Genomic DNA, 19084 nt, shown 5'->3' on the forward strand with positions numbered 1-19084 from the left:
GTCACAGTAAAGTATAGACATTTTTTTTTTTATTTTATTGAATGGTATGTCGAAAACAGTTATGGTATAGTATGTCAAAAAAGTCATAAAAAATGAAAGTAAAGTGCGTCAAAATATTGTCACAAAACAGTCTGAAAAAACCATAGAATAGAATTTTAAAAAAGTCATAGTATAGTATGTAAAAAAAGTCATAAAAAAATACAATCTAAAGTGTGTCGAAAATAGCAAATAACTATTGTACTAGAGAACAAGGCGGCACAGAGACTTCAGAGAGTGAGCATCATTTTTTTGGTTAGGTTTATTTTACAAAAGTCAAATATACAGTTGATATATATTTAATATTATTTATATGCTTATAACTGAAAGGGATGCAGACAAAATGACAGATTTTAAAAAGCTTTGGTGGTTTTCATTGGCTGTTGAGTTGGACTGGAATGTTTACAGTGCTAAGTTAACAAACAGAATGAACAGTATTGAGAACACATTACATTCATCAACTGGACATTGGGGAGACGAAACGTGTTGCTGGAGCAGATGTTGAGGATTAAAGACACCTGAGGTACACTGGGACTTTGTTAAGGAAGTGCTAACTCGATTCTTGCGGACACGTTGGATTGACACACCATGACACAAAATGAAAAGCCATAAAACAGTAGGAAAATGTGGTAGCCCTGGTTTTAAATATAGCATTTTTATCTGGGATTTCTGGCATTTAGGGAATATTTTTACTTCAGTCTTCAACATTGAATTCTCACTCACTTAATTCATCCATCTAGAAGCCTCTGATCGCTTCTTTCATACATAAAAAGGTGTGAAGCACTGGGCATCTCTCAGATATTGCACTAAACAAGTTCTGCACCACATCACACCCTGAGCTTTCAAAAAGGGGAGAAGCAACAGCAGCTTTCTGGCAAAGGCACAGTCCTCCTCCCTACAAAATGAAACTATTGATCAGCAAAGAGAAGGGACTGATAGTCCAAAAAGTCATTGTTACCGTTGCTTTCCTTTAGCAGAATCAAAAGAGAGAAGTGATGCGGGATTTGTTTAGACTCGGGCACATAGAGGCAGGAAGACCAACCGTACTTTTGCCAAAAATGTCCTTGTTTTTGTTCCCCTTATAAACACTTTAAAGATGTCAGTCTTGATCATGATGATACTAGATATTTAAGAGAACTACACAACCATTGTAAAAATGTTCCTTGGGTAGATAAAGCTAACTTATTGCATAACAAGAGGAGTAATCATAGCCGACATACTCTGGTTATGTTCATGAGGAAATTAAGTTGTATTTAGGCATTTCTCTTATAAAAATACAGGAAACTACAATGAGCAAGAGGGCAGAGAGACAGACCAAATCAGGTCAAAACCATACGTTAAGCATAGGGTTACTGAAGTAAATCTTAATCAACTGCTAAAGTTAGTGTTTAAGCAAGGTTAGAAGACAGACACACAAGTCCTAGCACACTATTTCCCAAAGTCATACTGTCGCTAACGGAAGTGAAGCTTCAGTTAATTGAACAAAATTACAGAAAATGTCCTCTTTGATGTGTGTCAAAACTACTGCGTTTATGTGGACAACTGGTCGCTGTTTATAGGCCATTCTTTGTTTTCTGTGAGGAGAGACGAGATTCACAAGTAAGAACGTAACTGAAACTAGTCTAGCGTGGTCACAGGCTGATCTCAAGAAGAAAACACTTTGGGTTACAAATCAGCTTTTTAGATGCTTTTGAGGAAACTCAGGCCTGGTGGTCGATAATATGAAAACGCCCTGATAACTGGTGACTTGATTAAAAAAAAAAAAAATGCTTGCTTTGGTAAAGGCTTAATTTTGGTATGAATTCCTTTATGCAACCTCCAACAGTAAATCAGCTCTTGACAACAATATTCACACCTGAGTTCTATCAAAATGTATGTATAGTGTACAAATATATATTATTTTCATTTTGGTTTTTCTATTGGCTGCTGTTGTTCAGAAAATATTAAATAATACGAGTGTAGACATGACGCTACTCCAAGAATCAAGGTTCGCCTGTAGAAGTTGTAAAAAAAAAAAAAAAAAAAAAAGTTAATATCTACAGAGGAACTTGTTTGACTACAGAGTCAACTCGGTGTTGCATCATACCACTGTCTACTTTTAAGAGCCCTTTAATGGTTTGATGTAAGATGAAGAAACATTTCAAACCTGAAATGAAGTTTCCAGCACTTTGACCCTCATTCAGAATGTTCATATATCTGATTCCTCCTTTGTTTTGGTCTGTAAATGGAGTGTTTCCCCTCCGACGCTCTTTAGAGTGAAACCTTTCTAGTTTATGTTTTCTTTCTGCTAAGGCTCACTTTGTTGACACAGAATACTTGTTATGCCACAAAATCAATACATTGGAGTGAAATTATTATAGTATAATTAATGTGCCATTACTGATTTGTAACACTTAGTTGCCATAAGGGGAAAAGATAAACTAGAATTCATCTTTTCTCCTGATGTTGGTTCTGATGTCACATCTGTAAATACAATCAGTAATGGTGACTGTCTTTGTGTAACAAATTAATATGGTAATAATGATATCCATCAATCCATTTAAATCCAAACCATTGTTCTTGTAAAAAAATATATATATTATTTTATTGTGTTTATATCATATATATTTGTATCATTACTTTTTGCTTTGATTTTTGTGGCAAGACTTGTTTCTGTGAGACCCTGTGACACGTTGTGCTCCCTCAAAAGTTCATTTTGAGCACATAATGCCTTTGGTATTGAAATACATGTGACACATGAAAACATAGCCGTGTGTTTTGGGACACAAATTCCCCCACACAGATTCAAGGGTGAGTATTATACCAGACTACACTAAACTAGACTACAGTTTCACTCGTCTCACATACGTAACAGACACATCCAGACACAACAGTGCTGATAAAACTGATTTAGAAAAAATCCTGTGGTTCTTTGTTTTTGTTGCAGCGAAGATTTGTAGTGGTGGAAAAAGATCACTTTTTATTAACAGATCCAATCGGACTTTAACCAAGTCTGCCCCTTTTACTATTTTTTTTCTACAAAAGAATCTGTGTATAGAAAATATACACATTGTTTCCAAAGTGCACTGAAAGCGTTGTGCACTTAAATATATAATAATGAGCAAGAGGAGGAATATCTAATAGAGTGCGTAGACACTCTAAAGTAAGAGTGCTTTCTTGTTTGTGTTTTAACATAAATATGTGTGAGTTCACCCCACACAAAGTTCTGTGTGTGGAGAGCAAATGTCTTTTAAATATTTTTGAAGGAGCACTTGATTTAACCAATTGCAAACAGTGCTTTCCCATTAGTTCAGGTTAAGTGTCAAAGAAGTTAAAACAAGCAAACCTCTTTGAAATCATAAGAATAGAATTTTTTTTTTTAAATTGCCCGGGCTGGAGGACAGCTACACATGTGGCTCACCCTCTCTCACACAGAACCTCAACATCAATAAAACAGGAATAATCATCATACTCAACACTGTTATAAAACTCCCAAAAATACATTCACTGTGGACACTCAGGGTGGAGGTTGTGAGGGTCTGACGCTGGTAAACACACTCCCAGCACAGACATAGTGACTGTGTGTGTGTGTGTGTGTGTGTGTGTGTGTGTGTGTGTGTGTGTGTGTGTGTGTGTGTGTGTGTGTGTGTGTGTGTGTGTGTGTGTGTGTGTGTTTTGACATCAGAAAAAGACTTGTTCGCTCAAGTTCATGAGTCTACTATAATCCTGTTAGGATCGTGCATTCTCTGAGAGTCCCACACACACTCACGTGAAGCCGGGTGTCACAAAATGTGTGTGTATGACGCATGTATGAACTGGTCTGCTTCACAGGTGACGGCTGTCTGTCGGAGGTGATGGATGTGTTTGCCTCAGCGGGTCAGAGCAACATGTACTGGTTGTCTATCGCCCGCTTGCGACCTCGCTCAGGCTCCAGCTCATAGTCCGGGTCCCGCTGAGGGATGTGGGTGATGGGGTGGCGGGGTAAGAGGGGTCTCCTCCCCACCGACTCGCTCCGGCGAAGAGGAGCGGAGGCCGACAGAGGAGGATCAGGAACGGGGTTGGTGCGAGTGAGCAGGCGGTTTCCAGGCTGAGAAGCAAAGCTGGGCCTGGAGGTGGTGCTGGTGCTGGTGCTGGTGGTGCAGGAGGAACGGGGCTGACTGCAGCTGCGAGCCAGGCTGCAGTGAGCCAAGCTGGGCTCAGAGCTCCACCGATGGAGGGAGAAAGGGACGAGAAGAGCGCCTGAGAGCTGACCTGAGGTAAAGAAAATAACAGAGATGAGAATTTTGGGGACTAGAAGCAAAAACATTCTTGGCAATCCTGCTGCACAGTGCACATCTGTTTAGCATCACACACACAACACAGGATTGTCATTTAAGGTTAAATCTTATGTTTGTAGTTTGGGTCATCATTACTATTGGAAATATTAAGACTACATTCAATAAACTTAATTGCCAAAATCTGAGAACACGGCAACATCTCTAAAACTTAGTCGAAAGACAAAACAAAGATGAAATGAAAAATTATCACCCTACTACTACATATTTTTATGTAACAAAAATGTTTTTAGTAAAATCTTCTACAAGTACTTCCTCTCATATTAATCCTGTGACCCAGTATGCAATAAAAATGCTATGACAAGGTCAAACTATAATTTGTCATAAAAAGATTATTGTGCCATAAAAGAGTCATAGCCTAGTATGTCGTAAAACGTTCATAAAAAAGTAATGCAAAAAAGTGGTAAAAGTCATAATAAGTCATTCATAAGTCATAGTACAGTATGGCACAAAGCTGACCTGAGATTTTGAGAAATTTGGAAAAAATAGTTTTTCTGACTACTAGCAACAACTCTATTGGCATTTCTGCATCACAGTGTGCGCCTGCTTACTTATAAAAAAAAGTCCTCTTACAAATAGACACTATTTTGTATGACAGGATTAAACACGTGTGCAATGGTTCAACCAGAATGACAATAGAAGGGCAGTTGAAAAGAACAGAAGAAATCTCCAGCCATTGGTAAAAGAAACTGGAGGCTTAGCACATGGTTTGGTATCTGAATCATACCGTTTTTATCTCTGTTAAAATAACTTTATTAATTATTGAAGGGAAGAAGAAAAACATAAATTCCGATTTGATTCCACACTTTTGAACGTCAGTGAACTTCTGTATATGTAATGTTACCATGAACAATGGTAGCCCTGCCTAAATAATTCATTTAGACATCAGGATGTTAATAGTTTTAGTGTATACGTATTGGTAAAAATAGATGTAGATGAATAAAATGATACAAATAAGAGAATCATAATCTATACAGTTCAAAGGTTAGAGTTCATGCAAATGAGCATAGTTTGTTTGATATGTACATGATCCAGCCTAACACCCTCACTTGTTTAGCAGCATAATATGTCAATCTTTGATCTTCTTTGTTTAATTGGATGTTCTGAAACTAACAGCCAATCGAATCGCACGTGCCCTTTTTGTTTATTGCTTGTGAAAAAGTGAAGCGGCCATTACAGTTTTTAGGCCTCAACGCTCTCAACCCACGACTCAGGCCTGCAAGGGGGGTTTTGGTTATATTTTGGTTAAAATTGTAGAGTGAGAGTGTGTGTGAGTGTGTGGGTTCACACTATATTGATTGTCACATGTTAAAGATGCTATGCATTTGTGATATTAGAGCCTAAGTACAGGTATCCAATGAAGATTCAAAACAAGACTTGAAGCTACGGAGAGGAACTCATAACCATTTTGTGTTTATTCATTTTGGGTAGTATTTCTATTTACATTCATTTTATAAGTCATCTGCAATAATATTGTTTGTTGTACCTGCTCTGATAAATACCAAAGATGGTGTATTAAGGCATTTAAAGTATATTTGGTTTGTCGAAGTTCATTCACAAATAAGCTAATTCATGTTTTGGTAAGAACTGTTTTAAAGCTCCTTAATAGGAGGCATAGACCTTTTATTTGACTTCCTCAATTCTATTGGAGGCACCGCCAGTTATTTTAGTTTTCAGAATAAGGGAACAACGGTTGTAAGAATCATTATGATGTTTCATAAAAATAAGTAATAGCGCCATTAAGTTTAAAACTGTACCCAGGACCCCGCCCATAGTACTACTACACCTAGCAGATTCACGTAATACTATATGGCTACACGGGACGGGTGTTACACAATAAAAATGATGGTGAAAACTACACAAATAGGACCCAAGTTGTAATAAACATGAAGTAGAAGTCGACACTTGACAAAGAGACGTGACTGAGAGGTGGATGGTAGAGTCTCACCCTGTGATGGAGGGCTGGAGCCCGCCACTACGAAGCTGGACAGAGTGACGGCGCCGGCGGCTCCACACTCCAGCGGGATGGGGAAGAGGCGGAAGTGACTGAGCATGTCCATGACAGAGGGGAAGCGCAGGTGCTGAACCCGGCACTGACCCCATTCTGTTAGCGAGAGGCGCAGGTGCTGCAGAGACAGAGAGGCGGAGATATGAGGAAGGAAAAACACTGTTTGAGGCCATGCAAGAGCTGAGTTTTGGGCTTTTGTTTTTTTTACCCTGCTGGTCAGCACTCACACTTAATTAACTTCTTTACCATCAGCAGTGTGCACTCATCTACCACCGTTGATGAAACAAGGTCATCACCAGTTTGACGTAACAAGGAGAAAATAAGAACAATATAGGTTTGGGTTCTTATTCCCAAACCTTTTGGTCAACCACTTCCAGATGTGAACTAAAATGCCAGTGTGAACCAGCCCACAGTCGGACAGTGTGAGGAGATGTACCTTTGCTTTTCCCTGGTAGTTAAATGTGAGGACGTAGTCTCCTCTTCGTGTCTCACTCTGTCGGACCAGAAACACTCCGTGGCCCTGCGGTCCAGAACTCTGAACCAGATGGGCGGCCTTGACGCGGGAGATGGGTCCGTGGAACCAGGGGTAGGAGAACAGGAAGTGATCGGCTTTCTGGACGACCTCCTGGGGCAGGGTGAATGTGACGGGGCCTGGAGGGATTAACAGAGAATTTAAATGGTACAATTTCTATAAATCATGAAGCTGGACTCATCGATATTTTCATATTATTAATGGATCAAATGACCACGTGTAATGTGAAACGTGTGACTCGCAGTGACAAACTTACAATGAATTATAACCCAACTCTGCAGGTCCCCTCAGCTCTACGGAGTGTTTTGTTGATTTTTAGCTATTTTATGTTTTTATTATGGACCACAACTCCACCCCTCTGTTTCAGTCTTGCATCTCACAACAGGCAGAAAGAAATTCAAATAATATTGTTTTTAATCAAGTTTATTCAAACATTGGCCTTATCTTTAGTCTAAGTTGCTTCCAATGTTTCTGTTGGTTATGATAACAGTGTATTCACTGAGTTAATTGCTAAGATCTGGGAACACAGCTACAAGGCGTCCTTCTGAAGTTCAATATGGAAATACATAAGAGAGTTCAGGCACTTTGTAAATAAAAATGTATCTAGATTGTAGAAACCACAATTATTTTTGTTTATTTGGAGAAAGCAAAAGTGTTAGCACTAAAGACATCTGTAATAATCATAAACTGTATATAAAAAGTGGAAGCGGTCGTTCTGATGTCACCCATTGGTTTGTGGACTGTGGTTTTGAAGCCCTGAGTTCAAGTGGGCCGTCGCCATCTTGTCATTTTGCAACCAGTGAGTGGAATTGACCATATTTGGACTGGGGAGGAGTGACGATGACATGTCGTATACGGCTCTAGTAGAGGTGACCACCTGTCAATCACAAGGTATCCCACCCTAAAGCTTACCCGTGCTTTATTGCTATTTTACCCTAAAGGGACCATCATTTACTAAATGAACATCACGTTATATTGAAGAAGACTTGAAACTGGAGATTGTGACCATAAATTTGTGTTCACAATGTTTACTGAGGTAATAAATCACCTGAGAAGTAGGTTCATTTTCTCATAGACTTCTATACAATAGGACTTCTGTTTGCAATCAGAGGAGTCGTCCCCTGATAGCCAGTACACAGGATGCATGTTTAATGCTCTTAAGCATTGGCTTCACTTTCCACCTGGTAATAATCCCTCCTTGTAGAGGAAATCTGTGAACACAACTATGGAAAAGTACAACAACTTAAAGTTGCACCAGGAAGTTAATCTTCATGCTGTGATAAATGGTTAGAAATGTCAGTTTGGGAAATCATTTACCATTCACCTTTTGTTTTTAGCTAACCTGGAAGTTTGTTTAAAAGACCTGACTGATCACCTGAATACTTGTGTTTTCTTTCTCTGTTTCTTTCCCTGTTGGCTTAACAAACAATTTCTTGTATTTATTTAAAAGTAGAGAGGCAGTTTCAGAAGACTTTATCCCAGACCAGGATTCAACATTTAGCCCCACAACTGTAAACCTGATAGTTTCAGGAGGTCTTTTACACAGAAGAAACCTTTCTTCGTCTTCGGACTCACTTTGACTTCCTAACTCTGAGCTCCCTCTGTGATTGGCTGGAGCAGCGCTGTCAGCTGGGGAGGGGAGGGGCTCCAGATCCACGCTGCCTGACCTGAACGACAAAAACAGATTTCAGACTACACACACTGTATCATCTACAACACGTTTGTTATTCTCATTGTGGACCATCTGGGGAGGGAAATAGGTCAATGTCGTGATTATTTCATTTCTTTCCAGTCTTTTTTTATAACCACCAGTCTTACAAGAAAGCTTTAGCACTTTTTGTGCGAGAAGATCAGCGTCTTTTTTCTGTTTTGTGGTGAATGATTGATGATTAATTGACGTGCACATTCCACTGTTATTTTTATTACTATTATTAAAGCCAATATCACAGAATGTACTCTCTGGGTTACCAGTGAAACAGTTATTGTTTTGTGAAAAAAACTTTAGATTTTTGTTGCCAAACGCATGTTCATATATATTAATGGTCTAACTTTTTTTTCTGTGGCAATTGACCATGGTCTTAGCGAACTAATGCCAAGCGACCTGACCATTACTATGAAACTGTCCTCCGCTTTCACACCTCGTTGAGCATTATCCCTTACTTAGCTTTTGTTTTTCTTGATTCATGTATCTGTTTTTGGTTCCTTGTTATTATGTAGTTCTCAGGTTTCTCTTTGAAAAAAGATCTTCTTTCTTTAAACGAAAATATATAAACAAAATATTATTACAGCCTCCATATCTGTACTTCTTCTTCATCTGTCAGCAATTATTGTGTTCCAACTCCCTTACATATGCCTATCCCACCCTCTAATAAAAACGTATCTATAACCATTAGAAGGGACTTTATATTTCTACTATTCCCATTAAGAAAAAGACTGCCCCCATAAATAAATTTGATCGATTTATTCCAAAATTATTAGAATTTGTCTTTTTGGACCCTCAAAGAGTAAATAATGAATAGTAAATATTAAAATAGGGTTGTCTATTAGGAGTGTTACAATTTCAAATATACATTTTTACAATTGGATTGGTGATTCTACCACTATTTTTAATCTATCCAGCCCCGCCTACTTGCGGAGAGAAATCCAGAGAAAAAACAACAACAACACACACTTCCAAGACAACACAGGGTAGCCTACATCTTGGCTGCAGCTACACTTTTTGAGACACCAAGAACACTGGTGGAGTAAGAGATGACGGAAAAACAACAGGGCTGTAAAATCCTCCTGCTTCCCGAATTCACCAGTGTCGTAAAATTTTGCCTCTCCCGTGATTAACAATAACTGTTTGTAGGCTGCGGAAGACTTAGACACCTTAGCATCTAGTCTCTAATCTACTGGTGAAACAAGTTGTTTTTAAAAACTAATTAAATAATGACCTTAAAATATAAAGTAAAATTCGATTGTGGATACCGCTAGTGTGCATGTGTTGGTGGGGTGAGCCTAGTGAACATGGAGGAAACGGCAGGCTAAAGGAACACAAAGACACAGAGCACAGTCAGGAAGTGAGTCCAGTTCACATGAGCTAGGGCTTACTGCTCTTCTGTTTTACTGCTCAAACACGCATAGCCACACAAACACAACACACGTGTACACACACACACACACACACACACACACACACACACACACACACACACACACACACACACACACACACACACACACACACACACACACACACACACACACACACACACACACACACACACACACACACACTGTATGTGTGTGTTCATACACATATGAGATTGGGAAGGTTAAAGAAGGAAGCCCGAACAGATCCTGCTAAAATGCTGACTTGAGTTTGCAGCGCTTTGAATAACAGGAAGACAAGTCTCCTCTCTTTCTCATCACTCTTTGTGTGTGTGTGTGTGTGTGTGTGTGTGTGTGTGTGTGTGTGTGTGTGTGTGTGTGTGTGTGTGTGTGTGTGTGTGTGTGTTCTTGTTCTTCCATCTTTGTGAGAATCAGTTCACGTTTTACTCTTGCAAAGTGAGGACATTTTGCAAAGGGTGGACATTTCAGCCAGTCAGCACTGCTACACCTCCCACATCCGACCACATCTAAAAGGAAAAGTGTTTATACTCGCCGCTGTCATCTCTCTATTGCAAGTTTCTGTAGTCTCGACTTGATGCACACATTTCTAGCAGGAAAAGCACAAGTGTTAGTAATAATGATGGCTCTGTTCTATTCACGAGTCCCAGTGAGCCGTGACAGTGAGTCAGCATGCACAATGTCAGCACCCTGAGACTGAAACACCTGTGCCTTTCCTGCTGTGACATATCACAATACCTTCAGTGAGAGAGGGCTATCTTTTTTCTCAAAGGAGATTCATGGTGTTGTTCATGCGATAAGTGATGAAGGTAGTTGTGTGAAGGATGAAAAAGAGGCTTGAGAGAGAAGGTCAAACTCTGCACACCTGGCAAATGACTGTGTAAAGTGGTCATGATTGTCAAATTGTTGTTCTGGAAAGTTTTGACCAACTCTATTCGGTCTGAACACTGCCTTAAAAGATCTAACAAGCACTTTTTAAACAAATACAAACACGAATTTAAAGATAGATGGAAGGTGATTGCAGAACAGCCTGGGATGGTCCCAAAACAAAGGATTGCTGTACAAAAGATTAGACAGTAGTGACTGTGCTATAGGCAGCCTAACATTAGCTTCTAGCTATTAATGTCATTCATTCATTAGACCGGTTTGGGACCATTGCACCCGCTTAATCAATTCAGTTTTGTCTTGTATTGCGTATTTTTGCAAACCAAAAAGAAAGGGACCGAGTTTTGAAGCACCTTTTTCTTCACCTCATTTATATTCACGTTAGCCAAGAGGATACAAATCAAAAGCTGCATGCACCAGGCCCATATTTGGGCTGATATTAGCTTATTGCAGATATACTAGTATCAGTGTGCATGTGATTTGATAAGTCACAAAAAAATGCGGTACAGAAAGGCCGAACAAGGTTGTAGGTCCTTTAGAAAGTGTGTCTCCATTATATAGTTTGTCCACCAGAAACACTGACAACTTGCTTTTCGTAGATTTTTTACTTGCAAGTCGTCCGTTCAGAATGTTTATATTAAAGTCAGTATTGGTTGGGCTATAGCGTTCGCACACACAACATATTTTATGCAATTAAATGAATACCAGCACATGTTTTGATAAAAAAAATTAAGAGATGAAAAATGTAATACTTAGTGAGATATCTGAATAAACACTGAATTCAAGAGTGAACTCTGACCTCACTTCCACACTGGATGAGTGTTCACTGTACTGCTTAGTACTGACTGTATGTGTGTGTGCGTGTGTGAATGTGTGTGTCACAGACATCTGCAGACATGAGAACGGTCCTGAGATTCTCCCGAGTCTCAGACCCTCACCCACACACTTCCTCTCGCAGAGCAACACGCACACACACACACACAGATATGTATGCTCTGAAACACAAGCTGAAACTTAGAAAAGCTTTTTTTGGTCTATTCCTAATGTCTGCTATTAAAGATAATGTTTGTCACATTGAAACGAAAGATGGAAAACCACAGAATACTTCCAGTCTGTATTACAGTATTGAGTATCACTTTGAATATTACTTGACATAGAGAACTGTTTCAAATACTACACTTAGCAGAGCATATCAGCTAACAGTTCCTAAGTGTGCTTTTATTTCAAAATGACATTTATTGCAGAACATTCAAGCTGTAACAGAATTCTCTCCACACCAGATGTTTAACCTCTCAAAAGGTTTAGTGTAAATATTAAGTTGACTGATGAATTTGATGAATGATTATTTCCAGGAATATTCCAAATATATCAAGACTCATGCTGCTCCGGTATGAAGAGGCCTAAAGAAAACGAATGTTCGGACAAACTTCCACACACGCACACAAATGTTTGTCCACATACACACACAGACCGCAAAATATTCTCACTTTGCAAACACAAACCTTGGCACAAGTAAACACCGATTACGCCCACAAACACTAAAAACAGCCAAAGTCAAAGTGTGAAAAATTTCCACTCAGACTCTCAACGAAAAAAAGCTGTGTTAGGAGAGATGGATGAGGACGATGCAGGCTCCTGTTACATACTCGATGTGTAAGTCTGTGTGTTTTTATGTGTGTAGGTGTGTGACACAGCTGGGTTAGTCATGAAATCAAAAACATAACTCAACCTGAAGTTTTGAGTCGGGCTCAGATTCAAATATATGCTGGTTTTAAAAAGAGTTTCCACTTCAGAATATGTTTGAAACAGACAATCAGGGTTCAGTGAGGTTTCAGGTGATGTAAAGTATCAGACTTTGTGTTGAAAGTGTTTCTCACCTGTTGTTGATAAATTCTTTTAGCTCTGTGGTCCAGGAGCTGACCTGCGAGTCATTGTCCGTCTCAAATATCAGACTACCTCGATTAACCTGCAGAGACAGAGATGTTTTTCAGATATACCGTCCACATTAGAAAGAAAAAAAGCTGCACAGCATTGTGTAAATGCGAGAAATGGCCTAGACACATAAATGCAATTTTTCTAATGCTACTGAAACACTGACAGAGCGTATTTAAGGCTTAATATTGACATTTAGGCAGCGTCTCACCTTTTCTGTATGTTTTATAGCTCATTGTTATGATAAAAAACAGGTTAAAATGATGCACGTCTCCCAAAAAAAAAAAGACCAATGGAATGTACTTCTTCTGAGCCAGTTGTGGTGCAAGGTTTGGAGATTGGGAGCATTTCGATTGCCCTTCAATGTGAGCTGGTGGCTTATAGCTAACAAAGCGAACAGTGCAAACCGCTGCGAGAGTGCTAAAAGAAAAGTGTTCAGGGGGAACAGGAGGCTTGGTGCTATGCTTCTGTGAGGAGTGTGTCAGGATTGCGTAATAAGCTGCAACTGCCTTATGAGAGCAGTACGGAGTGGCGACCTTGAGCTAACTAGTGGGCCACGTTCCAAAACATGCACTAAAAGCACGTGCAGCCGAGCCGACCCCAATGTAAAATGAAGAAGCTCTGGTACCAACACACACATGGGGCGAGCGACTTAATGCTCCGTTCTCTCCATTATATCTTTACATAGATAATAGTTGCTGCTATATTAATGCTCTGAATGTCAAATACAGCTCTTTGAAAATAAGGTCATCCATACCTATGACAAGAGGGCATTCCCTAAAAGAGGAGGGATATTCAGAACCTTTTGGTAAAGCATAAGTAGCCAGAAATGTTTAGTTTTTTTTCTCTCAACTGTCGTAGTAGTCAGGTGATGCCTCCAAAACTGTGATGGAGAAATGTAGCAAGCTTTCCACAATTCATGTGTAAACTACTCTCAAATACTCCCTGCTGTGTAAAAACTTTACTTCTCTTCTGTGTGAACAAAGGTTCTAATCAAGTTGGATTCATGTTTGTTACACCGGATTGCAATGGTTTTTACAGCAACAAAACACAACAACAAAGAAACAGCAGTGTTTTTAGATATTATATGTATATATATTTAGATATTTGGGTGAAACGATGGTCAATGGAGAGTGTGAAAGGACAGCAGAGAAGTGATTGGTGATGTGAGAAGTTTCTGTGGATGTTTTGATATGTTTTAATCCTCTTGTTAACACAAATCTTATGACAGCCATTTTTCCACTCAAGAGACGAGGCTTGGTTGATTCCTTTTAGTTCAAACCAACAAGGTCTAAATGAAGGCTGCTGGTGAGTTTTGTTATGAAACGATATGACACAATGATTGTCCCGTTTCCTTCTCATGTAGGATTGAGGGTTGAAGATCTAAGCAAACGTGGATGTAAACAACACAGTGGGCAGAGTCCGCAAACTACAACTGTGGCCCTTTTAATCAGAATCTCACATCGATTTAGTTAAAAACTCGTACATACCTTTAAAACAAATGTGTTTAAGTTGTCAGGCATCTCCAGCCGGTTGCAACGACGGACTTCTTGGATATCTGAGCAGTGAGTCGTCATCTTGGGACTGGAGGCCTGAAATACACAATAAAGACATGATGACTGTCAGACAGGTCAGGCAGTACTCTCAGGAAAGGTTACATGAAAGAGGCACTGAAAAAGAAACTGAAACAAATAAGGGGGAGTAAGAATGAGTGAGTGAAAACCTTCCCGATTACAATTATACTCTCTAAAAAATGTATATTCAAAAACTTGTTTTTTTTAATGAGGAAATTAGTCTTTAACCTGATTCTGATGTCTACAGTGGGTGATATTGTCAAATACCGTGAAAGGGGTAAACCCCAACTTGAACGACACACTAATCAATTCCTAATTCTCTAATTTACAAACCAAACTCAGCCCAAAGCTTTACAGTGAAACACACAATCTTTGTTGCTCAATGGTAAATACATTCCATCTCTGCTCACCTCTTTTTTTACTTTTATTAAATTACTAGCGCATCAACAAAGTGGTTTGTGCTCGCAACAAAAAAAGGTTTACTGCAGATGAGATTGGTTGAACAGATCTGACTTCTGAGTAAGTTGCGATACCTATAAGTCTGATTTTGAGGTTGATCTGTGAAGCTACAGATACCACACTTCACCACAGGATATTCATGTGTACATTATGTGCATTTGTACAGTCTCTATATGTGCATGCACGCGTGAGTGTGAAGCCTCGATGCTGCAGCAACTGAACCTTCCCGTAGTGAGAGAAAATGCAGTGAATTATAGGAAAGAGGAGCATGATGGGAGCTCTAATGGCGGAGCTCCAAGGTCTACCCCGCCAGAACATACTATATAATTCCTGGTGGCTGTTTGGCCTGAGGCACAGCGTGAACTCCAGATATTGTGACTCTAAGTCAGGCTTGTGATCTTTCCTGCATGTCGACCATGAACAAAACCATCAGTGGCCTTGACTCTTAGAGATTCCTTCTACAGGTGTAAGACCCGGCTTTAAAGTCCTGTCCCTCGCAGGTGAAAATGGCACACAGCTGCACAGGAGAAGGATGTGTGTGTGTGTGCGCGCACATCCATGGCTGCACAACTACAGACAATCGCGCTCAAACTAATCATACGTCACTAATAGAGCAGTGCCTTTGAGCCTCCTGAAACAAATGAGTGCTAACAGAGCCAGCGACACACACACACACACACACGACACACACACACACACACACACACACACACACACACACACACACACACACACACACACACACACACACACACACACACACACACACACACACACACACACACACACACACACACACACACACACACACACACACACACACACACACACACACACACACACGGTCAGCCTTGGTGTGTTTAGCCCTGTGGCCTGTTGGGTCATAGGTCTCTTCTGAGAAGAAGGCTGGCTGACAGATGATACAAATACATGTGGAGACAAGAGAGCCAGCAACTCTTATTGAGGGTTTATAACTAATGTGTGTGCAGAATGTTAGCTACGGGTGGATTACTAATTGTTGCAGCTCTACTTTAGGATTCACATTGTATAAAGTTAAAATTGGGTTTGTTCAATTAACGAAGAAATCCTATGACACACTATCGTATTAATAAAGTTTCTTTGATTGATCCACCATTGATTCATGTTGACTATAAAACGCAATATCTATTTTTACCATGATAACGTTCGCTGCAGTGATGATAATTATTATAACCCAGCCCAGGATGGAGTCCTGTCAAATGAATTCAACTACAAGCAAGTAAAGTGAAGTGCACTAAACTTTCTCCAGTACACAGCCGAGGCTAACAAGCCACAGTTGGATCAACATCAACCCGATGGGCACAAAAGTATGCAAGAGAGCATTACAAATAAAAGTGGAGGAGGGGGAGTAGCGTGAGAGAGCAGTAGCAGCAAAAGGAAGCAGACGAGACAGTGAAAGACGCGGCGTTGGGTGGGAGAAAAGGGAGGGATGAAGAGCAGAAGAAAGAGCAGGGAGGACGGATTCCGGGGCTTTGCGCACCGGATGATTTGAGTCTATGTGACAGTGTGTGAGCTTGAGGAATGTCTATGGTAATCCTACACACACTCACACACAGGGACATAAAAACACACACACACACACACACACACACACACACACACACACACACACACACACACACACACACACACACACACACACACACACACACACACACACACACACACACACACACACACACACACACACACACACACACACACACATTAAAAGAATAGATTAACCGCCCACTCGTCCAGTTTCCTCAGCTGGCTAGTGACGTGAATGAACCCCTAAAACTCAAAATGCTCTTTGTTTTTTAACCACAGTATATTATACTATCAATAAGAAAATAAGTGTGACACAGAGATGAGAGGGATGTGACTCATTTAGAGAGATCTGAGTCAGTGAACAAGGAACTGACTCAAAGTTATACTCGAACCAAAATGCTGCCAAAGCTAAATTTGAGTCCAGGATGTTCAGAGAAATTATACTTCTTCAAATTCAGGTTAAAACTTCAGGTTTGCTCTTTAGAAAGATACGATCAATATGTTCTCAGAGGAAACGAGTGCACACTTGCAGGAAAGACTAGAGGCACATGTAGAAGATGCATAAAAGCTACTATGCAACAACTATTTCAATAATTGATAATCAATTGGCATAATTCAATCAAAAATCCTAAATATTCTCTTGTATCAACTTCTCAAAATGTGAGGATTTGATGCTTTTACCGTTTTATATTATAATAAACTGATTATCTTTATGTTTTGGATTGTGGGTCGAACAAAACAAGACATTTGACGAGGTCGCCTTGGGCTTTGGGAAATTATTTATATTATTTATAAGCAATTCATTATGAAAAAAAACACAACATATTAATCCATAATGAAACCAACCGTTATTTGCAGCCCAACACAGAAGTTCCAAATCTTTTGGATTTCAAATCTTTTAACTTTAAGCACAAAAAACAGTTTCCTTCTATTTAAACATTGCTGGTAACAGGTTTCCATTTCATGCCAAAATAAATTAGAACAAGATGAGGAAGATAAAGCATGTGAGTTAAAGTTTCCCCATTAACATCAAAAATTGTTGCTAATGATGAGATGTTGGACTCCATCATGTGTGTGTGTGTGTGTGTGTGTGTGTGTGTGTGTGTGTGTGTGTGTGTGTGTGTGTGTGTGTGTGTGTGTGTGTGTGTGTGTGTGTGTGTGTGTGTGTGTGTGTGTGTGTGAGCATACGCGTTGAGAGTGACTCATTGAGAGGATTTTATTGTGAATGAGTTTCAGACTAAGAGCATCTTTGAGGAACCATATGTGCCTGTGCTGGGGGAAAAAAGAAGAGAAAAAAAAGACTATGCAGCAGATGTCTGACTGGTTGAGCAATAACATAACACGCCTGATTTCTGTGAATCAACTTTATCAGGGGAGCAAGTTCAAGCTCACAGCACATTTCCTATAACTGCAAGTAGTCTGTAATAGTCCCTAGAGTGGACACACACACACACACACACACACACACACACACACACACACACACACACACACACACACACACACACACACACACACACACACACACACACACACACACACACACACACACACACACACACACACACACACACACACACACACACACACACACACACACACACACAACCTAGCAATGTGGGAAAAATGTGCGAGCGTCAATGAACTGTGCGAAGAGTGCCCTGTAAAAACGACCACAAAGAGATACAAAAAAATTGCTCCTATATAATAGCTGTTGGCTTTTTGGAGTTAAAAATAGCAGCTATTTACTGATATTATTTCATATTAGAATGTCTATAGTTAGTTTATTTTTATTTGGCATTAACTTATTACCCTGAATAACCAAAGTAACCGTTAATAATGTACACTTTATTATTGCCAAGAGCCAGGGCTTAAAACGTGTGAGTCGAAACACACTTCTACTCATTTTAAAACTGTGCCGCTGTTGTGAGTGTGACAGTTTTTGTTTTTTTCCGGAGGAACTAGACCGCAACTGTATCCTTTAATATAGAGAGCGCCAAAAAACAACAGCTAATGTAACATGTCCCGTCATTTACCTTCTCTACATACAAACAGGGTCTACAGGAAACAGAGGGAGAAGCAGATAAAACAGACAAAGTCGTAGAGCATAATGACTCAGTGAATATATATGAAAACTCTAAAATGGTTCATTAACATCTTAAATCTGCTCCTCTTTGGGTGTAGTTTGCCAGCAGACCTCAAGTCTACGGCCTTGTGGTGCTGCTGTTCCTCATCCTCCAACTGTGAAGGCGATGAAGTGGTACCAGACAAAGGTTACTGCGTGCTCAAAGCTACAGTGATCAAACAATAAAGTATTCCCGGACAATATTTCAAATTCAATGTCTCCTTCGGGGGGGAAAAGATGCAAGGACTTCATGTCAAAATGTCTCAGTGCATTATTGATGGGTTAAAGCTGTGATTGTGAGTCTAAAGATGTCAAGATGGATTTTCCACTCAGGGGAACAATCTGTAGCATATCATGTAGAAGAACAAAGCAGCTATCAAATACTTATACAGCGCTGTGTTCTTTTGGTTTCATGAGTCTTTTGGCCTGTTTACATGTAATGAATTACGTTTTTTTAATCAACCAAAGTAACTATGTTAAGATGTGTTGATGACGTATTTACACTAGTAACACATGACATACAAACAAATGCAATATCTA

General features: G+C 39.7%; 1 protein-coding gene across 3 annotated transcripts in view; it reads right to left on the minus strand.

Moving 5' to 3' along the window:
- Positions 1–147: 147 nt before the first annotated feature.
- The window catches only part of sh2b3 (SH2B adaptor protein 3), a 52818-nt gene continuing 33881 nt past the window's right edge, over positions 148–19084 (minus strand). For all 3 annotated transcript variants that reach the window (XM_054611351.1, XM_054611353.1, XM_054611352.1), the window contains exons 3-8: positions 14308–14409; positions 12763–12851; positions 8465–8556; positions 6794–7008; positions 6298–6475; positions 148–4266 (exon numbers count right to left, since the gene is read on the minus strand). In XM_054611351.1, coding sequence (XP_054467326.1) covers positions 3893–4266; positions 6298–6475; positions 6794–7008; positions 8465–8556; positions 12763–12851; positions 14308–14409 — 1050 coding nt within the window. In that variant the 3' untranslated portion in view covers positions 148–3892. The remainder of the gene's footprint in view (positions 4267–6297; positions 6476–6793; positions 7009–8464; positions 8557–12762; positions 12852–14307; positions 14410–19084) is intronic.

Source organism: Anoplopoma fimbria, chromosome 13, assembly GCF_027596085.1.
Source record: "Anoplopoma fimbria isolate UVic2021 breed Golden Eagle Sablefish chromosome 13, Afim_UVic_2022, whole genome shotgun sequence".
In the NCBI taxonomy this organism is placed as follows: Eukaryota; Metazoa; Chordata; class Actinopteri; order Perciformes; family Anoplopomatidae; genus Anoplopoma; species Anoplopoma fimbria.